The 25,466-nt window shown below is 38.8% G+C and overlaps 1 protein-coding gene across 1 annotated transcript in view; it reads left to right on the top strand.

Annotated features, from left to right (window-relative positions):
- The first annotated feature begins 474 nt into the window (after positions 1 to 474).
- Dip-C (dipeptidase C) overlaps positions 475 to 25,466 on the top strand; it is a 185,795-nt gene continuing 160,803 nt past the window's right edge. Inside the window, exons 1-2 of the mRNA XM_090368947.1 lie at positions 475 to 589; positions 14,262 to 14,442. Coding sequence (XP_090225073.1) covers positions 570 to 589; positions 14,262 to 14,442 — 201 coding nt within the window. The 5' untranslated portion in view covers positions 475 to 569. The remainder of the gene's footprint in view (positions 590 to 14,261; positions 14,443 to 25,466) is intronic.

The following is a 25,466-nucleotide window of genomic DNA, read 5'->3' as shown; positions in this document are numbered from 1 at the left end:
ACGTAGATAGCAAGGTTTCCCCCCACATGGGGTTTTTTTTGTCCAGCAAAACAGGGAAATCGAAACAGGCAATTTAAAGACAAAATACATATATGGGTATATATTAGAAATAATAGGTGGCTCTAATATAATAATTTGATTTTGCTGCTTTTGGATGAGCAGCATTAGATTTTTCACTAGATTGGGACAGAGTCGCCGACTCCGGGAGTGGGGATCAGCTATACTTGCTACTAACTGGTAGAGGAATCATTGTTTCGTCGCGAACCCCGCTGGTTCCAAAAAGTTAAATCAGAAGTGGGGTTGTGTTGTAGTCTCATGAGAAATTGTTTTGCCATCCGTATATAACTTAATACTGTACATATTTAGATTTAGAAAGTTGAAAACTAATTTTTTTTTGTTAAATTAGTTTTAGCTTACGGAACTTTGTATTTTTGTTAAGCAGAATTTTCTTCCAACTCCTTGTTTTTTATTAGAATTGAAAATACTGTAACAGATTTGAAGATGATATCTTGCATTGTCACGTGAGTAGTGCTTTGCCCGTAAAGAATATCTGAAGGAACTGGGGAGAAATGTCTCTTGGAAAAGCGCAGTAAGTTGGATCGATTACAGTATATAAGATATTTTAACAAACATTTACTAATGTAGGAATGAGGAACAATCTCACCCTCATAACGGTGCGATTGTTTAAGAACGGAGTTAAAATTTTAATATTTCCTGGCATTATTTTAGCTTTGGGCGTTTTTTTTTCTATTGCGTAAAATCATGTGATCAGCCGGTCAATGAATTGTCTGTTACATCAGTTGTCCAATGTGCAGAAAACTTGATTACTTTTGATTTTCTGGGAATCGGGTTTGCCTGTAACGGTTGTCGTTTATAAGTTTACTTTAGAATTAAACCAAAAGTGTTTCGGTATTAAACTTCAAAAATAAAATGATAACAATAAAGTAAATAAAAATAATAAATAAAAGGTGAACAAAATAAAGTTTTTCCAAAACGATAACATGGGCTTCCCCTCCCCTTTTCTTTTTTTTTTTTTTTTTGAAGGGCTTGGCATCTACAATACACTACCTAGTTTGGCTCTATACAGACGCTCTGGCTCGTGGTAAAATAGCACCACTGGCAAAATCTGCTATTTCGAGAGTGGGATATAGGATATATACAAAAAAAATACAGTATTTGAAAAAAAACCATTTTTTTTTTGTTTTGTTTTTACGATCTCTTTAAACTCTTTGGATCATAGCACAAGAAGCTGGTTTGTATATAAAACTGAATATTCTAAATAAAGATACACATCCTCTTTCTTCCTCATAGTGCACCATAATTTGTAATGGTGTCTCATTGAAGTAAAACAATTTGTAATTAATTTTGGCTTCCAGATATCAATACCAATGAGAACAGGTGTGTATAACGTTTGCACATGTCAAATAAACTTGATAAAAATGAAATAAATAATATACAGTATAGCCTCAATTTATTGCACCTCTTTTATACTATGGTTTGGGGTATACCATTTGCATTGCGCCTATTCCCCAAGATGATTGCAAAAAAATGCTGTATATGTTATCTTCCAATTGCATCTGACAGATGTGTCTTTTTTAAATGTTTGTTATTTTTTTAAAAATTTGTAAATGAAATCAAATTCTCTTTTATATCTTTGCCCACTAATATTCTCTAACTTGATTATACAGCATAGATATGAGCAAATTTTCTCGCAGTAAAGAAATGTGGAATAGGAGAGTGAAAATAAGGTCACAAAGCTTACAAGTTAACTTTGGAGGACAGGTTTTAAGGACAAGTGGAGAAACAGCATCAGGACTTAAGAGAAGTTTTTAAAACTGAAATTGTTCAGGATTCTTCTAATTTCTTTTTGTTAGAAAAACCAAGGTAGGTATCAAGTGTAATGGGCTCACTATGAAATGAGAGGTTTACCTATCATCAAGATGTAACAGCAATGGAAGTTTGTAATGATATAAATTAGGTTAACTTTGTCGGAAGACCAGAAGGCAGAACTGTAATTTTGACAAGAGAAAAGTTTTATACTCTTAACCCTTTCAGAATCTAGTTTGGATTTGATTTATTAATAACTTTTATAACCAGTGTGAAATTGCAAGGTACTACATATGAGTAGCAGTAATCCAGATTAACATACCAACCATGTGGTACTACACTCAGGGTAGTGGAAAACAAAAAAGACTTGGGGGTGATTGTGCAGCAAAGTTCTCTGAGCAGTGCAGCCAGACTGCCAGGACAGCACATGAGGTTTTGTCTATGATATACAGGAATTTTGCTAGCAGGGATAAGGAGGTGATTATTCAATTGTATTAGGCAGTACAGGCCACATCTTGAGTATTGCATACAGGTCTGGAGACCTCATTTTAGGAAAGATAGAGCTGCTGGAGCATGTACAGAGAAGAGCAACAAGATTGGTGAGGAGAAGAATCTGGGGACTGGGCACCAGCGAGGTGATCTGATAGAGGTGTATAAAGCCTTGAATGGTTTGAGCATGCTCAATGCTGATGGGATTCTTCCTCTTGCTCAGAATAATCACCTGAGAGGACATAAATTCAAATTGAGAAAAGACAGATGTAGGATAGATGTGAAGAAATTTGCCTTTAGCCAGCGGGTGGTTGGTTGGTGGAATAGACTTCCATCCCTTGTCGTGGAAGTTGATAGCCTAAATAAGTTTAAGGCTCAGCTGGACAGGTATTTCGAACGAACAAAGGGGTGAAGTGGAAGTGGTTATTGTTTTATTTATTTATTTTATTTTATTTATTTTTTTTTTTGGCTGATGCTGCATAAGCTTGCTTTCTTGCATCAAATGCCTCTACTAATGCTAAGAAAAGGGTGCTCTTACCAAGAAAGTCTTTAGTTCTGCAAATTGCAGTGTATGGAGACTAGGCACCTGCAGCACTATGTGATTGAGATATTTAAGGCTTTGAATGGATTGAGCAAGCTCAGTGCCGATGGGATTCTTCCTCTTGCACAAACTACACACACACAAGGAGGGTGTAAATTCAAATTGAGGTAGGATGGTTGCAGAATAGGTTTACAGAAGTTTGCCTTCAGCTAGCAGGTGGTTGGTTGCTGGAACAAACTTCTGTCTGATGTTGTGCAAGTTGATAGCCTGAATAAATTCAAGGAAGAACTAGAAATGTTGGAGAGGATGGATAGATGAAATGGGAACTTTGTTTTTTTTTTCTTTTTTTGGTTGATGCTGTATAAGGTTGATTTCTTGCATCATTTTCCACTACTAATATTAATATTAATGTCAGTTTAGGTAGAAAATGAAGCTGGAGATTTGGATGCAAGTAATTTGTAATGCAATATTGTTAGTAAAAACAGTCATAGCATATTTTTTGAGAAACATGGTTTAGATAAAAGATGAGTTTTTAAGTGGAATGAGGAATGAAGGATATTATTATCCTCCATGGATATTATTAATATTATTAATTTCAGCTATATGGTCTGGCAAATATAGTCTATAATTGAGATAATCTAACCAAGGGAAAATGAATAGGAATTCCCATACAAATAATGGAAAAAAAAAAAGCAAAAAAAAAAAAAAAAGCATAGTTGCAGCAGCATAGTGTCAGTTGTCAAGGACACTACTGACACTATGCTGCTGCAACAGGATCTGGAAAGGTTGAGCAGATGGGCTGAGAGGTGGCAAATGAAGTTTAACATTGACAAATGTAAAGTACTACATATGGGAAACAGCAACCCCAGAGCAATGTATCAACTCTGTGGTACTACACAGAGAATGAAAGTGGTAGAGAATGGTTGTGCAGGCAGATATGAAGTTCTCTGAGCAGTGCAGACGGGCTGCAAGAGTAGCTCATGGTGTATTGTCAATGAGATATAGGAATTTTTCTAGCAGGGATAAGGAGGTGATTATTCCCTTGTATAAGGCAATGGTCAGACCACACCTAGAGTACTGTATACAGGCCTGGAGGCCTCATTTCAAGAAGGATGTAGAGCTGCTGGAACGAGTACAGAGAAGGGCAACAAGAGTAGTGAAAGGAACAAAGGGGTGCTCTTACGAAGGAAGGCATAAGTTTTGCAAATTACAGTGTCTGGAGACTAGGCACCAGGCTTTTTTTTTATTTATTTATTTATTTATTTTATTTTATTTTATTTATTTTTTTTTTTGGCTGATGCTGCATAAGCTTGCTTTCTTGCATCAAATGCCTCTACTAATGCTAAATCCTGTTTTGCATAAGTGCAAAATTACACAGAACTGAGAATAACCATGAAATTGAGAATAAGCACCATGAGAGAAGAAGCCTTCACCAAGTTTTGATCTGAGGTTCCCAAAGGATAGCTAACATGAACCCTTAGAAGTGGTACTTCCAAGGATTATTGGTGTGTTAGGTGAATTGTCTGGTATTCTAAGTATATGAATAAGGTGCATGGTCATTAGTAATAACAAAAGCCTTTATATCTAACAGTAAATCAAAAAATGGCTAAGGTCTGAACATGAAAATCTCCAAGCAAAATTACTTCACTGTTAGAAATGTTAGGTTTGAGAAAATGGTTTCAAAGACAGAAAGTCAATGATCATAGCAAAATGAGAGAGTGACAGAGGTAACAAATGAATTTGAGAGAATAGAGTAAAAAGTATAAGATATATTGTGAACGATGTTACTATCCTGAACAAGATAAATGTTGGAAGTGATCACAGGATGGTAAGATGCACTCTTGATATAGATGTAATAAAAAAAGAAGAAAAAAAACTGACTCGAGTAAATAATATGAAGGTCTTTGAGATAACAGAAGAGGAGAAAAAGCAATATGTCCTGGAACTTAAGAACAAGTTTGAGCTTCTGCAGACCTTTCAGAACCAAGATATTGACGAGGAATACAACAACTTTCTGAATATAATAAAGCATGAGAAACCTATAAGTAAAAGAAATCCAAAGGAGAAAAATTTAGTTAAGAAACACTTGTCATGATGAACCAAAGGTGACAAATGTAGAGCAAGATAAATACTGACAAGGACAAAATTGAGTATACCGAGTAATGCAAAGCCATTAGAAAGAAAGTCAGAGAGGACATACGAAGATTTAACACAAGAAAAGTAGAACAAGCATTAAGGTAAAACAAAGGACTTAAATCAGCAGTCATGAGCAGTAATACAGAAAGACAAATGATACTGAATCTGAAGAATAGTGATGTAGTTATAAATAGTACTTATAAATGCGCTGGTCCCAAAGGAACTAGTAGTTGTTGGTGACTCTATGGTCACGGAAACGGGAAACATGCTTTGTAAAAAGGATAGGTGGAACAGGGCCAGGGTATGTCTGCCAGGGGCAAAGGTTGATGACGTTGTAGAGCGGATATCATCTTTTAAGGGCACAAAAGGTGATATAGTTGAACACGTTGGCACTAATGATATTAAGAGTAGGAGACCGGCGGAATTACTTAACAAGTACAGGTCACTGTTGAAAAAAAGCCGTGAATTAGGGTTGAATTTGAAAGTGTCTGCAATTCTGCCCAGACACGATAGGAGGGAGTATATGATGAGAGCCCTGTCGATCAATTCGGCCCTGGAAGGATTGTGCAAGGCTCAAGGGGTAGAATTTTTTTCAGCCTGGTCTGTACTTGTTAACAGGAGAGACTGCTTCTACAGGGATGGGATACACTTAAATAGAAAGGGTGCAAGAATGTTTGCTGATAATATCGAGGCAGTGTTAGGTGGGTCGGAAAACTCCTAGATTGGGGGGATACAAGGACTAATAGATTAACAGTAGCCACTGGCAGAGGTGAAAGTGATTCTTGCACTGCTTCTATTGGAATGAGCCGCAGCCTGGAAAATAAGATGCAGGATACTTGAGAGACTGCTGGGAATCATTGGGGTACAAATAAACACAGGTTGTGTTAGGGTAGCTAAGAAAAAGAACAGGTGCATGTATACTTGTGTGTACACCAGTGCTAGGAGTTTAGTAAATAAATTTGATGAATTTGAGGTATTGCTCAAAACATCAAAGGCAGATATTGTGGGGATTTCAGAGACGTGGTGTCACACAGATATAAGGAATGCAGAACTGGAATTTGGGGAGTACAATGTCTACAGAAAGGATAGACAGGGTAGGAAGGGAGGAGGGGTTATGCTATTAGTTAAGAAATACATAAAATCCAAGGAAGTGAAGCCAGTCGACATTGCTGGACAGTGCAGTGTCGAGGCAGTTTGGTGTGACATAAGCATTGGGAGATCAAAATTGAGAGTAGGAGTGTGCTATAGGCCTAATGACTCTGATGAGTATAATAAGAAACTGTACAGGGAAATAGAGTGGGCCAATAAATCAGAGAGTCTTATAATGGGGGATTTTAATTTCCCAGATATTGACTGGAATTTGGGGGCTGGTCACTCACACACACTAGCAAAGCTTTTGTGGATTTATTGGATGATTGTTTTCTACATCAGCATGTTCGGGAGGCAACTAGAGGGAGTAATACTCTTGATTTGATTATCAGTAGTGATTCTTCATGCATTAAGAATCTGCAGGTAAATGAACCACTAGGTGGCAGTGATCACAGTGTGCTGAAGTGGGATTTACTCAAAGAGGTAACTACCATTAGGGGTAAAGGGACGGGTTATTGCTTTCGTAAAGGCGACTACGATGGACTGAGACAGTATTTAAATTCTATACAGTGGAACCAACTGATGATGTTACCAACAGCAAATTCAAAATGGGAAGCATTCAAAGAACTTATCTTGGAAGCTACTAGGCTTTACATACCAACTAAGAAATATTGTTCAAGGTTTAGGCCTAAGTGGATGTCAGATGAACTAATGAGACATATGGCAGAGAAGAAAAATGCATGGGATACATACAAATTAACACGTGACACAGAAGCCTATGATAGATACAAGTTGATCTGTAACCAAGTTACAAAGGAGGTTAGGCAGGCGAAGGCAGATTACGAGAAATCTTTGGCAAGGGATGCAAAGAAAAACAGCAAAGAGTTCTTTACTTATGTAAACTCTAGAAGGAAGGGGATGAATCAGATTGGTCCACTTGATATCGATGGGTCAACTGTTGATAATCCTGCTCAGGTAGCTAACAAACTGAATGAATATTTTGCATCGACATTCACACACGAGGAGTTATTCAGCGAGGGGAATGCCAGAGGTGTATTCAACTCTGGCAGTAAGCTAGAGAATCTTGTAATAACTGAGAGTAAAGTGGAGGAGAAATTGTTGAAGATAAATACAAGAAAGGCACCTGGGGTGGATGGGATCTATCCAGTTATATTAAAGGAGGCAGCAAAGGAAGTAAGCAAACCCTTGTCCATAATTATGAGAGCTTCCTTGGACTCAGGGGAAGTACCCATGGACTGGAGATGTGCAAATGTGACCCCAATTCACAAAGGAGGATCAAAGGGCGACACAAGTAATTATAGACCTGTTAGTTTAACTTCTGTTCCTGGAAAATTAATGGAGGCACTGGTTAAAGAAGCACTGCAGGATCATCTAGACAAGACTTCAGTCATAGCTCAGACACAGCATGGTTTTGTTTAGAGGAAGTCTTGCCTGACCAATTTGATTGGATACTATGATGCAGTCACAAAAGAACTGGATGCAGGGAATAACTTTGATATTATATACTTGGATCTTAGAAAGGCAAATTGCTGCTATGGATAAAGGGGTGGTTGAGGGGGAGAAGACAGAGAGTGGTAATCAATGGACACTGCTCATCGTGGAGTCCCTCAGGGTTCAGTATTGGGTCCATTATTGTTTTCTGTATTTATAAATGATATTGATGATGGTATATCAAGCTTAATGTCCAAGTTTGCAGACGATACGAAGGTTGGCAGGGTTGTCAAGGACACTACTGACACTATGCTACTGCAACAGGATCTGGAAAGGTTGAGCAGATGGGCTGAGAGGTGGCAAATGAAGTTTAACATTGACAAATGTAAAGTACTACATATGGGAAACAGCAACCCCAGAGCAACGTATCAACTCTGTGGTCCTACACTGACACGGGGTGGTTGTGCAGGCAGATATGAAGTTTTCTGAGCAGTGCAGGCGGGTTCAAGAGTAGCTCATGGTGTATTGTCGATGATATATATAGGAATTTTTCTAGCAGGGATAAGGAGGTGATTATTCCCTTGTATAAGGCAATGGTCAGACCACACCTAGAGTACTGTATACAGGTCTGGAAGCTTCATTTCAAGAAGGATGTAGAGATGCTGGAACGAGTACAGAGAAGAGCAACAAGATTAGTGAATGGAACAAAGGGGTGCTCTTACGAAGAAAGGCTTAAGTTTTGCAAATTACAGTGTCTGGAGACTAGGCACCGGCGAGGTGATCTGATAGAGGTGTGTAAAGTCTTGAATGGTTTGAGCATGCTCAATGCTGATGGGATTCTTCCTTTTGCTCAGAATAATCACCTGAGAGAGCATAAATTCAAATTGAGAAAAGACAGATGTAGGATAGACGTGAGGAAATTTGCCTTTGGCCAGCGGGTTGTTGGTTGGTGGAATAGACTTCCATCCCTTGTCGTGGAAGTTGATAGCCTAAATAAGTTTAAGGCTCAGCTGGACAGGTATTTCGAACGAACAGAGGGGTGAAGTGGAAGTGGTTATATTTTATTTATTTATTTATTTATTTATTTTTTTTTGTTTGGCTGATGCTGGATAAGCTTGCTTTCTTGCATCAAATGCCTCTACTAATGCTAATGCTAATAGCAGAGAAGGCATAATTCAAATAGCAGAAGACTACTATAATGTATTGTATAAAAGTTCTAAAGGCTTCTGATTCTTCATTTTCTTCAGTGAATGTTCTATCTCATCAGGAAGGATATTGGGTAAGTCATATGTGTTGTAAATTTACGATCCATCTTCCCCACTGCTGGCATCATTGAAGAAAATGAACAATCAGAAAGCACCGGGTGGAGATGAAGTTACTCTAGAGTTGTTAAAATTGGGAAGAAGAGACATGGCGCAGAAAATGGCAAGGCTTTTCACAAAATACATCTCTTCATCAGTTGGTTATGGTGAGACTAACTGATGATGTTACGAATAGCAAATTCAAAATGGGAAGCATTCAAAAATTAATCTTGGAAGCTGATAGGCTTTTCATACCAACTAGGAAATATTGTTCAAGGTTTAGGCCTAAATGGATGTCAGATGAACTAATGAGACATGTGGCAGAGAAAAGAAATGCATGGGATACATATAAATTAACAGGTGATATGAAAGCCTGTGATAGATATAAGCTGGTCTGTAATCACGTCACAAAGGAGGATAGGCAGGCCAAGGCAGATTATGAGAAATCCTTGGCAAAGGATGCACAGAAAACCAGCAAACAGTTCTTTACTTATGTAAACTCTGAAAGGAAGGGGATGAATCATATTGGTCCACTTGATATCGGTGGTTCAACTGTTGATAATCCTGCTCAGGTAGCTAACAAAATAAATGAGTATTTTGCATCTACATTCACACGTGAGGAGTTATTCAGGGAGGGGAATGCCAGAGGTGAATTAAACTCTGACAGTGAGCTAGATGATTTTGTAATAACTGAGATCAATGTAGAGGAGAAATTGTTGAAGATAAACATAAGAAAGGCACCTGGAGTGGATGGGATCAATCCAGTTATATTAAAGGAAGTAAGCAAACCCTTAGCCATAATTATGAGAGCTTCCTTGGACTCAGGGGAGGTACCCATAGACTGGAGATGTGCAAATGTGACCCCAATTCACAAAGGAGGGTCAAAGGGCAACACAAGTAATTACAGACCTGTTAGTTTAACTTCTATTCCAGAGAAATTAATGGAGGCACTGGTTAAAGAAGCACTGCAAGATCATCTAAACAAGACTTCAGTTATAGCTTGGACACAGCATGGGTTTATTGAGGGAAAGTCTTGTCTGACCAATTTGATTGGATACTATGATGTGGTTTCAAAGGAACTGGATGCAAAGAATAATTTTGATATCATATATTTGGATCCTAGAAAGGGTTTTGATACTGTTTTACATGGAGGACCGCTGCACAAATTGGAGCAGTGTGGCATTGGAGGCAAATTGCTAATAAAGGGATGATTGAGTGGGAGAAGACAGAGAGTGGTAATCAATGGACACTGCCCTTCATGGACTAATGTTATTAGTGGAGTTCCCCAGGGTTCAATGTTGGGTCCAGTGTTGTTGTTTTCTATATTTATTAATGATATTGATGATGGTATATTAGGCTTAATGTCCAAGTTTGTAGACAATACAAAGATTGACAGGGTTGTTAATGACAGTATGCTGCTGCAACAGGATCTAGAAAAGTTGAGCAGATGGGCTGAGAGGTGGCAACTGAAGTTTAACATTGACAAATGTAAAGTACTGCATATGGGAAGCAGTAACTACAGTGTAACGTATCAACTATGTGGAACTACAATGACAGTGATAGAGAATGAAAAGGACCTGGGGGTAATTGTGCAGGTAGATATGAAGTTTTCTGAGCAGTGCAGATGGTCTGCAAGAGTAGCTCATGGTGTCTTGCCAATGATATACAGGAATTTTTCTAGCAGGGATAAGGAGGTGATTATCCCCTTGTATAAGGCAGTGATCAGGCCACACCTTGAGTACTGTATACAGGTCTTTTAAGAAGGATGTAGAGCTGTTGGAACGAGTATAGAGAAGGGCAACAAGATTAGTGAATGGAACAAAGGGTTGCTCTTATGAAGAAAGGCTCAAGATTTGTAAATTACAGTGTCTGCAGACTAGGGACCTGTGAGGTAATCTGACTGAGGTGTATAAAGCCTTGAATGGTTTGAGCATGCTTAATGTTGATGTAATTCTTCCTCTTGCTCAGAATAATCGTCTGAGAGGAATAAATTTAAATTGAGGAAAGAGTTGTAGGATAGATGTGCTGAAGTTTGCCTTTATCCAGCAGGCGGTTGATTGCTGGAACAAACTTCCATCTGTCATTGAGCAAGTTGATAGCCTATGTACAAATTAGTGAAATGCATTGAAGTTGATAGCTTAAATAGATTCAAGGCATAACCAGACAAACATTTGGAGCAAGTGGATAGGTGAAATGAGAAAGTTTTTTTTTGGCTGATGCTATATAAGCTTGCTTTCTTCCATTGTCTGCCTTTACTAATGCTAGTAATGCAATCATAATTTTGCTGCATCAGAAAGGAGACAAATCAGAAATTGGAAATTGTAGACCAATTATCTTGTTGTCCCATATCTATAAGTTGTTCACAAGGATCACAACTAACAGATTAGAAAGAATACTTGATGAAAATCAACTGAAAGAGCAAGCTGGCTTTAGGACATTATTCTCAGCTATGGATCATCTTCACATAATATCAATTCTAATCACGTATCATCTAATCACGTATCTAATCATCTTCACGTATTATCAATATTAATGGAGAAAGAAAATGAATATAAAGCACCATTATGCTTGGCATTTGTGGATTATGAAAAGGCATTTGACTCCATACAGCTTAAGGCAATGTTTTGGCCACTGGGAAGACAAGGCATAAACACCCCACATATTATGAATTTGAAGAAAATATATGCGAATGCTACCTCCTTTATTAGACTATACAAAGACAGTAGCAAATTTAAAATTGAGAAAGAAGTCCGACAAGGAGACAATATCTCTGAAGTTGTTTACTGCTGCCCTTGAGGAAGCTTTCAGAATATTGGACATTGTCCATTGACATTGACGCCTTTCTGTGAAAGGAGTCAATGTGAATGGTGAGTACCTAAACCATTTACAATTTTCAGATGACATTGTGATCATAAGCCATGATCTTGAAAAATTAGAGGGGGAAACCTTAATCAGGTATGCAGAGTTAGTAAGGATGTCGGACTAAAGATGAATGTGGCTAAAACAAAAGTAATGATGAACAGGTATGCCACAGAAAGGGATATAATTGTTCAAAGAATAGAAATTGACTTGGACAAGTCATTAGCTGTAACAGTGATAAATGGCTGGAAGTCAAGAGAATAAATTTCGGAATGATAGCATTCAGGAAATGTAGTCAGATACTGAGGAGCAATATCCCCTTTTGTCTGAAACGTCAAATAATGAACCAATGTATATTCCCCACCACGACTTATGGAAGTGAAACTTGGGCACTCACAAAAATAATGTAAGAGAAGCTGAAAACTACACAGTGAAGAATGGAATGATTATATTAGGAATTAGACTGTTGGATAAAAAGAAAAACACATGGATTAGGTAGCAAACACAAGTAAAGGACATTCTTATCAAAACTAAAGAAGTGGAATGGACTTGGACACGACACATAGCTTGAAGACATGATGGCAGATGTACTAATAAAATAACAGGATGGTAACCAAGAGGAGCTAAAAGAAAACCTGGAAGACAACAACAGAGATGGAGAGATGAAATTCAAGAGTCCTTGGGTAGTAAATGGATGGCCAATGCACAAAACAGAAGGAACTGGAAAGTTTCTGGAGAGGCCTTCAGTGGATTGAAACTGATGATGATGAGATTAAAAATGAGTTTGAACCAAAGGAGATCAAAATGAGAAAATTCCAGATTAGGGAGTCTCTGACAAGGAATATTAGGGCAGATGTGCAAAAGTACTTAGCGAGGCTTAGCAGATTGTAGATGGAAAAAACACATCATTAAGACTATAATTGAAATTATGTGTATTTGTGAAATGAATTATTTAGTTTTTCAGAAGTGTAATTTTTTTATAGATAAGTTTGTTGTTCCATTAGTTTGACTATTTATAATGTACTGGTTTAGATGACATAAAAGTTGAGGGAACATGTGAAGTGATGAAATTTTTAGAGATGACATGCACACAGCAAGATAACCATGCTCCTTATATAATGTGCTTCCATGTATAATGTCTTGGCAGTCTTCCCCGCATATTCACTGCCCAGACCCTCTGCAGTTACAGTGGCAGAGTTGAGGGTGTGCCAACCGGGCTAGCCGGGTGGGTAAAGTGCCTGCCTGGCAACCCAAAGGTTGCGGGTTCGAATCCCGCCTCGGGCTTGGATCAGAGTAGTGAAAAACCTTGGGAGGTGCAATATGGCCACAGAAGCCAATGCACCAACAACTATCAAAAAAAACAAAAAAAAAAAAGTTGAGGGTTCAAAATTATACATTAGCTGCCTGGCACATTTGCCATAGGTTGGTTGCAACTGCCTTAACAAAATAAATAAATTAAAAAATAAATGATCCAGCTGCCTCCTGGAGCATTATCAATAGCTCCAGTCCATTGGAAGACCTGGCAGCTGGCCTGTGAAAACTGTTTTAATAATAGATATTACTATGATACCATTATCTCAAAAGCCATGGCACATAACTGTATAACAGAAGAAATGGCGAGAAAGGCTTAAGTTTTGCAAATTACAGTGTCTGGGGACTAGGCACTGGCGAGGTGATCTGATAGAGGTGTATAAAGCCTTGAATGGTTTGAGCATGCTCGATGCCGATGGGATTCTTCCTCTTGCTCAGAATAATCACCTGAGAGGGCATAAATTCAAATTGAGGAAAGACAGATGTAGGATAGATGTGCGGAAATTTGCCTTTAGCCAGCGGGTAGTTGGTTGGTGGAATAGACTTCCATCCCTTGTTGTGGAAGTTGATAGCCTAAATAAATTTAAGGCTCAGCTGGATAGGTATTTTGAACGAACGGAGGGGCGAAATGGGAGTGGTTTTTTTTTTTTTTTTTTTGGCTGATGCTGCATAAGCTTGCTTTCTTGCATCATATGCCTCTGCTAATGCTAATGCTAGAGCTTTTATCTAATTGCCAAACATGGTTTTCTTCATCTCAAGCCTCTAGTAGCAAAATAGTGGTATTGCTCATGTTGCTTCATATACTACTTAGTTTTAACTGGCAGACCTAAATCTGCCCTTGACGACAACTCTTAGCATTTTTGAATTCCAAATGGCCACTTGAAAATTAAAAGTCAATATATATTTCTTAGAAACAATATACAACCTACAAATGGATGTGTTTTTTGGAACCAGGCAACCAGCCCATGCTATTCCAAATTTTGGAATTTGAGTTGATTTTTTTTGGACTCACCATAAGTTTTAAATTAAGCTATATTCATGATAATTTATTTTTGTTTATCTCTTCATCAAAAATAGTTCTATTTAAAAGTGTTTTAAAGAAAAACAGAAAGTTAAATTTTGATATTAAATGGTTAATATGAGTTATTAAAACCAAATTGATGATTTATTTTGCTTTACTATCAGTGTAATGTAATAATCATCTGTTAATTTTGTATAGTTTACTTCACTATATGAAATAGATATTCTTGTTTCAGAGGTGTGTTTTGTTTGGGTGAGCACACTTTAAGTGTACCTGCCCACTTACATGCTCTCAATCGACAGCGGTTATGTGAACGACTGCAGAAGAAAGGAGTGCCTGAGAAAGCTATTGTTGTACTGCAAGGAGGAGAATCATGTACTAGATACTGCTCAGATGTGGAACCAGTATTTCGTCAGGTAAAAAATGGAACACAAGTTTAAATAAGTTTTTTCTAATTTCTTTTCTGCAGATTATGCTATATGTCTGTTAATTATATACATGAGTCTTGGTTAAGTTGTAATATCTGTCCTTTATAGAATTAGAAAACTAATTACACAAAGTTAGCTAACATTTTAATAATTAGCAATAATTTATAGCCTAACTTAGACATTTAAATGATCATGAATATGAATGTTTATATAAAAATCAGTGATAGAAATTGGTGGGTACAACTTTTTTTTTGAAACTTTCTAGTTTTAAAAACCATTATGTATACTTATTATTATAGGCAATGTTTTTTTAAAGTCATTTGAACATGAAGGATCAGTGACAAGGAGTCAGACTACAGTAAATAAAGCGATACTTGAGAAGAATCTGTGGGAAAAACTACTGAATATGAGTGAAAAGATGGCTCGAGAAGTAGATGTCATACGTACGGTTATATTGAAAAAGGCTGCACGTGAGTACATCATCCTGATGATCATTAACATTTCCAGTGAGATGACACATGGGATATATCCTGTTGGGAATATTAGTGATATAATCATTAGACTCAAGGATGATTTCCCCCCTCCCAGACTGGAGAAGTGCTGACATCTCCAAACGTGGACTACAGAGCTTAGAAACTAGGCACCTTAAGAGAGAATTAAAAGAGAATTAGCTGGAGAGAATTAAAAGAGAATTAGCTGGAGTGTATAAGGCACCAATAGGTGAAAGTGAAATGAACAAGGGTGAAATTTTCACCATTATGAGTGATTCCAGAACCAGAATCCATAAATTCAAATTATGGAGGGGAAGGTTTATACTGAATTGCAGGAGTTTTCTTTTAGCCAGAAAGTTATTAATTATTGGAATAAGCAGGGGCAGCTCATTGGTAGGCACTGCTGAACTGCAGCACCCACAACTTTTTAAATCTAAACATACAGTCAATGGAATTATATGAAATTTTGTGAAGAACAATGCAGTGCAATGAATATTTTTATTAACAGGTCAGCATATACTGTGCTCATCCTCTATTTCCAATAATCATTTCAATAATAAACAGATAAAAACATGAAATCGTTTTCAACTTTGAAGTTTAACCGTAGGTGGAACTGTGCGCTACGCAGTTTCACATTTTGGCCCCAGTGGTTGTGTCATTGCCTAGTTGGCAGGTTGCCAATACGCATTTTTTAGCAGTGATAAAACGAGTCAAAGGAACTGCGGAGTGCACAGTGCCTATTTGAATAGTGCACCAAACTTGAATTAAAAAGTTATTAATCTATTTTCAACAAATAAAAACCGAAGAATGGATTTTATTTTAAATAAAATTTCAAGATTACTCAGTGTGTTAGTGGTAAGTGTCCAGGTAATGTTTTGTAGTATTTTTAACTTGCTTATTATTATTACTATCTATGTCTACATGGCTTATAACCAAGGCAACTTAATTTAACTTTAAGAAGCAGCACCCCCCATAGATCAGAGTCACAAGCCGCCACTTGGAATAAGTTACCTCCATGGGCGTTGAGGCTGACAGCTTGTGGAAATACAAAGGTCAGCTGGATAGACACCAATTTTGTCTATTCAGATGACCTTAATTATTATCATTATTTATTATTTATTTATTTTTTGGCTGGTGCAACAAAAGCCTAGGCTGTCCTTGCATCATTTGACTAATACTGAGGTGCGAAAGATGTGATAGGTTACTATAGACTGGTATATTGTGTATTGTAAGGGGCTTAAGAGGGGAACAGGCATTCTGTGTGTTATCAGACACTCAGCCTAAAACACTGATGGATCCAATATCTTTCTATTTCAGAAGATATAGTTCAGTTGGCCTGCCTCCCTAAAATCCATTCATGCACACCTTCTCAATGGTAAGCCCTGTTACCTAACTTAGTTGGCAACGAATGTGTAGAGTGGTTCCCTTCAAGATGCCTGGTCAGTGTGAATAGGAAAAGATCAAACCCTTCAGCACATGATTTTTTTTTTTTTTTTTTTTTGATTTGGTAGTTGTTGGCGCATCGGCTTCTGTGGCCATATTGCACCTCCCAAGGTTTTTGCAGTACTTTGATCCAAGCCCGAGGCGGGAATCGAACCCGCGACCTTTGGGTTGCCGGGCAGGTAGTTCACCCACTCGGCTAGCCCGGTCGGCTCAGCACATGACAGCACGACAAAACAAATGGCTCTCTATCCCCAGCAGCTTTCACTCCTCCCTCTTATGGCAGCAAGGATCAAAGTGTAAACAGAGGGTGCTAAGAATCTCTGGGTACGACCAGGCTGCCATGCATGGAAGCCTGGTCATTAGACTCAAGGATGATCCCCCTCCCCCAGACTGGAGAAGTGCTGACATCTCCAACAACTTGGCCTGTGGAAAAGGAATTAGAAAATGTGAATTGGAATATCATCGGTTTGACTGAAACGAGAAGAAGAAATGAATCACTTATAAGTATATCAAGTGGAAATCTGCTGTACACCAATGGAAACAGTGAAAGGAGTGAAGGTGGAGTTGGCTTTCTGGTCCATAAAGATATAAAAAACAACATTTTGGAATTCAAAAGTACATCGCCAAGACTATCCAGTGCTTCCAGTTGATATAGATGAACAGTGCACTGTTGAGTCAGTTTGGTGTGACATAAGCACTGTGAAAGCAAAAATAAGAGTAGGAGTGTGTTATAGGCCTAATGACTTGAATGAGTACAATGAACAATTGTACAGAGAAATAGAGTGGGCTAGTAAATCGGAATGTCTTATAATGGGGGATTTTAACTTCCCAGATATTGACTGGAACTTGTGGGTTGGTCACTCACACACTAGTCAGACTTTTGTGGATTTATTGGATGATTGTTTTTTGCAGCAGCATGTTCGAGAGGCAACCAGAGAAAGTAATACTCTTGATCTGGTTATCAGCAGTGATCATTCATGTATTAGGAATTTGCAGATAAAAGAACCACTAGGTGGCAGTGATCACAGTGTACTGACGTGGGATTTACTTAAAGATTTAATTACCATCAGGGGTAAAGGAAAGGGCAAAAACCAACATTATTATTAATAATGATAATAATAATGTTGGTTTTTGCTTCCGTAAAGGCGAGTACAGTGGTCTCCGACAGTTTTTAAATTCTGTACAGTGGGATCAACTGTCGATGTTATCAACAGTAAATGAGAGAGCGGGAATTATAGAAGCCAATTCAGAAGAACAGTGCCCATGGAAGTATCTGTAAAAGAGGCAAGCAGCAGAAACAGTGCGTCTATGAGAAAGCGAGTGGAGAGACTGTTAGAGATGAGTCATTAATTCTAAGTGGGAAGCATTCAAGGAATTAATCGTGGAAGCTACTAAAAGGTTCACCTATTAAGAAATATTGTTCAAGGTTTAGGCCTAAATGGTTGTCAAATGAACTAATGAGACTCGTAACAGAGAATAAAAATGCATGGGATGCATATAAATTATCAAGCGACTCAGAAGCCTATGGCAGATATAAGTTAATCTGTAATCAGGTCACAAAGGAGGTTCGGCAGGTGAAGGCACGAGAAATCCTTGGCAAAAGATGCTAAGAAAAACAGCAAGGATTTCTTTACTTATATAAACTCTAAAAGGAAGGGGATGAATCTGATTGGTCCACTTGACATCGATGGTTCGACTGTTGATGATCCTGCTCAGATAGCAAACAAACTGAATGAGTATTTTGCATCTACATTCACACGTGAGGAATTATTAAGGTTTGAAAATTATTAAGGTTTGACAGAAGGTTATCAAATTGTAGCAGGATACTTAATGATTTTGTAATAGCTGAAAGCAAAGTGGAGGAGAAATTGTTGAAGTTAAACATAAGAAAAGCACCTGGGGTGGATGGGATCTATCCAGTTATATTAAAGGAGGCGGCAAAGCAACTAAGCAAACCATTAGCCATAATTATGAGAGCGTCCTTGGACTCAGGGGAGGTTCCCATGGACTGGAGATGTGCAAATGTATCCCCAATTCACAAAGGGGGATCGAAGGGTGACACAAGTAATTACAGACCAGTTAGTTTAACTTCTGTTCCTGGTAAAATAATGGAGTCACTGGTTAAAGATGCATTGCAGGATCATCTAGACAAGACTGCAGCAATAATTCAGACACAGCATGGATTTGTTAAGGGAAAGTCTTGTCTGACAAATTTGATAGGATATTATGATGTGGTTACAAAGGAACTGGATGCAAAAAATAATTTTGATATCATATATTTGGATTTCAGGAGAGCTTCTGACACTGTTTTTTTTTTTTTTTTTTTTTTTTATGTGAACCCCAAACACGAGAGGTATTAGAACCTATAGTACTTAGTACCGTGCTTGGGTTGGAGGTTGAGAAGACGAAAGAAGATATTTGTTGAAATTGGACTTGAACTTCTGTAGATTGTAATTTTCAGGGAATACGTATGAAGGAAGGTTGTTCCAGAAAACGGCAGTTGAATGAATAAATGAGGAAGATGAAAAGTTGGTTCTGTGGGTTTGAAGTTGGACAGTAAATGGATGTTGGCTGGTGGCGGCACGTGTTCGGACTGTTTTGAAAGAGAGAGCGGGAATTATAGAAGCCAATTCAGAAGAACAGTGCCCATGGAAGTATCTGTAAAAGAGGCAAGCAGCAGAAACAGTGCGTCTATGAGAGAGCGAGTGGAGAGACTGTTAGAGATGAGTCATTAATTAACCTAACTGCCCTCTTCTGAATGGGATCAAGAAGCCTGAGAGAGGTTTTGGGGGCACCACCCCAAATGTGGGAACAATATTCCATGGCAGGGCGGATTTGCGATTTATACAGAGTGAGCAGCTGTTTGGAAGAAAGGTAACGCCGAGAGCGAAAGTGAAAACCAAGTTTTTTAGATGCAGAGGAAGCAATATTTGTAATGTGCTTGTGCCAAGAGAGATTAGAAGTCAGGGTAATCCCCAAAAGAGATATATCCTTTTGCCTAGAAATTGGAGTGTCACTAAAGATAAGCATAGGAGCAGAAGAATCCTTTTTGCGAGATATAAGACAAGACTGAGTTTTAGAAGGGTTGAAATCAACTAAGTTGTCTTTGCCCCACTGGAGAATTACCTGAAGATCGGCATTTAAGGAATTGGTAGCAGATTTTCGAGAAGTTGAAGCTGATTGAGCAGGACAAGATTTCTCAAAATGGAAAGTTGAATGCAATGTGCTATCATCGGCAAAACTATGGATAGGATTTCCAGTCAATGGAAGAAGGTCATTGATATACAAGAGGAAAAGAGTGGGGGAAAGAACTGAACCTTGGGGGACACCGGCATTAGTGGAGAAGTTAGAAGACAGAGAGCCATCTACCATCACCCTCAGAGAGCGATCAGAGAGAAAACTGGATAACCAATTACTAAAAACAGTTGGCAAACCATAAGATGGAAGCTTGTTTAGAAGACCTTTATGCCAGACACGATCAAAAACCTTTGAGATGTCAAGAGCAACTACTTGTGTTTCACCGAACCTTTCCATTGAAGTAGTCCATAAATGGGTAACATAAGCCAGGATATCACCAGTGGAACGACACTGGCGGAATCCATACTGGTGATCGTTGATCAGACGGAAGGTTTCTAGGTAGTTTAAGAGTTGGCGGTTAATTGATTTCTCCATTACTTTAGAAAGAGTTGAAGTAATTGCAATGGGACGATAATTGGATGGGAGGGATTTGTCACCCTTTTTAGGAACTGGCTGGATTTGAGCAAATTTCCAAGCAGAAGGAAAAACACCTTTGGAATAAGAAAGTGAAAAAAGGCGGCAAAGAATAGGAGTAAGTTCAGGAGCACAGATTTTGAGAACAAGTGGAGAAATACCATCAGGACCTGGAGCTTTCTTAGCATCAAGATTCATCAAAATCCTTCTGATATCCTTTTGACGGAAGACCACAGGAGGCATTGAATGGACCGTGTTGGGAATGGTGGGAGGGGTTTTACCAAGTTCATTAATACATGAGCTGGAAGAAAAATGGGATGCTAGCAGGTCAGCTTTATCCTTGGCTGAAGTGACAACAGAATCATCTGGTTTGGACAGAGGTGGAAGCAGAGATGGGCCAAAGTTGCGGCCAATAGCTTTGGCAAGAGACCAGAATGCTCGGCTACCATTAGGGCAAGAAGCAAGTTTTCTACTCTTAGCCTGTTCAAACTCTAGTTTGGACTGATTAATAACTGCTTTACAATTGTTGTGAGCTTTGGTGTAGGCAGAAAATGAAACTGAAGAATTAGAAACAAGCCAATTACGATATGCAACATTCTTCTCTTGAACAGCCTTAGCACATTTATTGGAAAACCAAGGTTTAGATAAAGGATGAGATTTTAATGTGGAGTGTGGGATAAAGGATTCCATTCCTGCAAGAATAATTTCACTGACACGATCTGAGCAAACGTTGACATCAGAAGTTTTGAAACAGTAATCCGACCAAGGAAAAGAAGAAAAGAAGTCTCGCAGGTCATCCCATTTTGCATTCTTGTAATGCCAAACAATACGAGGTTGGGAATAGCCATGAGATAAAGGTTCCATTGGAGAAGAGACAATCACCAAGTTGTGATCTGAAGTGCCTAAAGGACCTCTCACTTCGACCGTGTACTTAGAAGGGTTGTTTGTGAGAAAAAGATCAAGCGTATTGGCTGTATTCGGATTGTCCGGTATTCTTGTAGGTAAATGAACAATCTGTGCTAGGTCATTAGTAATTGCAAAAGCCTCAGCATCTCGACCTGCTGGGTCGGTGTGACTAGAAAACAGAAGCCAGCTGGAGTTGTGAACATTAAAATCACCAAGAAAAATTACCTCACTGTTAGGTAAGTTGGACTGGAGAAAGTCAAGCTGCAACGAGAGGAAGTCAAAGAGCTCCAAGTGAAATTGTGGAGTTGGGAGAACGGTAGAGACAACAGATGAATTTGACACAATGAGGTAGAGAGATTTTAAGCCAGAGAAGATCGAAGAGAGGAGATTCCAAATTGCCAAGTCTCTGACAGGGAATATCAGAACGGACATATGCACAAGTACCACCTTTGAGGCGAAAGGAATCATACAGCGAATAATTTGGGCATCTGAGATGAGCAGTAGTTGAATCAACCGATAACTGAGATTCTGTCAGAAAAAGTACATGTGGTTTGGCAGACTGCAAGTGGAAATGGACATCGTTGAGATTAGAATTGAGACCACGTATATTTGTGAAATGAATTAGGAAGTGCTTGGGAGGTTTAGATCTTTTCGCAGATAAGCTTGTTCTATTAGTTTGACAATTCATGGTGTATTCAATAATAAGAAAAAGTGGGTGGGACATGCTGTATGAAGTAATGAAATTTTTGGATATGGCGTACATGTGGTAAGAATATACCCAGATCCTTGACATAACGTGGCCTCGACAATGCTCCCCGCATACACACTACTCGGACTCCCTCCAGTCACTATCTGGCAGAGTAGAGGTAGCAAGATTATACACTAGCTGATCCGGAAGCCTCCTAGAGAGTTACCAATAGGTTCGGTCCAGTGTACTAACTAGTGGCCGGCCTGCGAAAACCGTTTTAGAGCTGTACCCTCGAAATGTAAGGAATATTGGATCTCGCCACAACGTTCATCATAACCTCAAAAGTCATCAATCATACTGCATGATGGAAGAGATAGGGAAGGGTTGACCGGAACTTAGCTCTAGAGACTAAACATGGGTTCCCCCACTTCAAGCCTCCAATAATAAAAGTGGTGGTATTTCACCGGTTGATGAGAGTCATCTACCACCTAGCTGCCTGGTAACATAGAGGGGCCGCGTTCCTCCATGTGGTGTGGGCGCCACACCTCGACCCCTTCTTACGTTGGTTCACACCTGGGTGGTCACCCACCATGTGCTTGTGCATGGAGGTTATACCCAGGATTACTAACAGTCCCACCATCGTGAAGGTGCAAGCAGAGGATTTGGCTGTCACAGACCGTCCGGACTTCGCCGAAATTGGGTCCACTTGACTTGAGTGTCACCCGAATATCAGTTCCATCAGCGTTTTAGACTCCCAGGTAGCAAGTACAGCTTGTTTGGCATATCTGAGAGAATGTCTGTGACAACCTCAAGGACACTGTTGCGCATGGAAGACTATTGTACAAATTGGAGCAGAATGGTATTAAGGGTAAGTTGCTACAATGGATAAAAGGATGGTTAAGTGGGAGAAGACAGAGGGTGGTAATCAATGGGTGCTGCTCTTCTTGGACTAATGTTATTAGTGGGGTCCCACAGGGTTCGGTGTTAGGTCCACTGTTGTTTTGTATATTTATCAATGATATTGATGAAGGTATATCAGGCTTAATGTCAAAGTTTGCAGATGATACAAAGGTTGGCAGGGTTGTTAATGACAGTAATGGCAGTGTGCTACTGGAACAGGATCTGGATAATTTGGGCAGATGGGCTAAGAAGTGGCAACTGAAGTTTAACCTTGACAAATGCAAAGTACTGCATATGGGTAGAAGTAACCCCAGAAAAACGTACCAACTGTGTGGTACTACACTTAAGGTGGTAGAAAATGAAAAAGACCTGGGAGTAATTGTGCATGCAGATATGAAGTTTTCTGAGCAATGCAGACAGGCTGCTAGGGCAGGTCATGGGGTTTTGTCAATGATATATAGGAATTTTGCTAGCAGGGAAAAGGAGGTGATTATCCCTCTGTATAAGGCAATGGTCAGGCCACGCCTTGAGTACTGCGTACAGGTCTGGAGGCCTCATTTTAGGAAGGATGTAGATTTACTTGAGCGTGTACAGAGAAGGGCAACAAGATTGGTGAGGGGAATGAAGGGATCCTCTTACCAAGAGAGGCTTAAGTTCTGCAAATTGCAGTGGCTGGAGACTAGGCACCTGCGCGGTGATCTGATTGAGGTATATAAGGCCTTGAATGGGTTGAGCACGCTGAATTCTGATGGGATCCTTCCACTTGTTCAGATTATGAACCTAAGGGGACATAAATTCAAATTAAGAAAAGACAGATGTAGAATAGATGTGCGGAAATTTGCCTTTAGCCAGCGGGTGGTTAATTGCTGGAACAAACTTCCATCTGTCGTTGTGGAAGTTGATAGGTTGAATAAATTTAAGGAGGAACTGGACAGGCATTTGGAGGGAATGGCGTGATTTTTTTTTTTTTTTTGGCTGATGCTGCATAAGCTCATACACTTGCTTTCTTGCATCACATGCCACTACTACTACTACTACTACTACTACTCCTCAGGATTTTTAAGAGGTACAAGCTAAAGGTTATAATGATTTATACATCAACGTCGAGCCATGATGATGAAGAGGTTGAAGAAATGTACACCGAAATTGAGAGTCTGCTAGATGAGCAGAAAACTCACTACACTATCATTATGGGGGACTTCAATGCTAAGGTTAGAAAGAGACAAGACATCACAGAAAGGGGAAACTATAGGAAATTTTGGAATTGGTGAAACAAATGAAAGAGGTGAAAGACTTGCGGAATTTGCAGAATCTAGAGGAATGTCACTAATGAACACTTTTTTCAAGGAAAGGGTGAACAGAAAGTGGACATGGAAAAGCCCAAATGGATTAATTAGCATTAGCATTAGTAGAGGCATTTGATGAAAGAAAGCAAGCTTATGCAGCATCAGCCAAAAAAAAAAAAAAAAAAAAACCCACTTCCACTTCACCCCTCTGTTCGTTCAAAATACCTGTCCAGTTGAGCCTTAAACTTATTAATCTATCAACCTGCACTACAAGGGATGGAAGTCTGTTCCACCATCCAACCACCCGCTGGCTAAAGGCAAATTTCCGCACGTCTATCCTACATCTGTCTAATGAAATAATTTCATTAATAACTAATGAAATCAACTTCATCCTCACTAACAGAAGATATATCGTGAATGATGTTACTGTCCTGAACAAGGTAAATGTTGGAAGTGATCACAGAATGGTAAGATGCACACTTGATATAGATGTAAGAAAAGAAAAAACTGACTCGAGTAAATAATATGAAGGTCTTCTGCAGACTGTTCAGGACCAAGATATCGATGAGGAATACTACAACTTTCTGAAAGTGATAAAGCTGAAGAAACATATATGTGAAAAGAAATCCAAAGAAGAAAAAATTAGTCAGAAACACTGGTCATGATGAACCAAAGATGACAAATGAAGAGCAAGATAAATACTGACAAGGAGAAAATTGAGTATACTGAGTTATGCAAAGCCATTAGAAAGAGACTCAGAGAGGACATAAGAAGATTTTACACATGAAAAGTAGAAAAGCATTAAGGGAAAACAAAGGAGCTGTAAGCAGTAGCTATGAGCAGTAATACAGAAAGACAAATGATACTGAAACTGAAGAATAGAGATGATGTACTTATAAATAGCAGAGAAAGCATAATTCCAATAGCAGAAGACTACTATAGAGAATTATACAAGGAACGAGGAAATGATGCAAGCAGTGGGAAGATGGATCACAAATTAGTAACACATACAACATACCCGATATCCTTCCTGATGAGGTCGAAGATGCGTTGAAGAAAATGAAGAATCAGAAAGCCTTGGGGGAAGGTGAAGTTACTGTAGAGTTATTAAAATTGGGAGGACGAGACATGACACAGAAACTGGCACGACTTTTCACAAAATGCAATAGAAAAGGTCTGATGCCTATGGAGTGGAATAATGCAATCATAGTTTTGCTGCATAAGAAAGGAGATAAATCAGAAATTGGAAATTATAGACCAATTAGCTTGTTGTTCCACATTTACAAGTTATTCGCAAGGGTCATTACTAACAGATTAGAAAGAATACTCGATGAGAATCAACCAAAAGAGCAAGTTGGCTTTAGGACAGGATTCTCAACTATGGAACACCTTCATGTAATATCACAGCTAATGGAGAAAGCAAGTGAATATAAAACACCATTATGCCTGGCATTTGTGGATTATGAAAAGGAATTTGACTCCATACAGCATAAGGCAATGTTTCGGGCACTGAAATGACAAGGCATAGATACCCCATATATTACGATTTTGAAGAAAATATATGAGAACTTTATTAGACTAGACAAA

Source organism: Mastigoproctus giganteus, chromosome 2 (assembly GCF_048544385.1).
Source record: "Mastigoproctus giganteus isolate SK-2022 chromosome 2, ASM4854438v1, whole genome shotgun sequence".
NCBI lineage: Eukaryota > Metazoa > Arthropoda > Arachnida > Uropygi > Thelyphonidae > Mastigoproctus > Mastigoproctus giganteus.
This window is presented reverse-complemented; position numbering and strand designations above follow the sequence as displayed.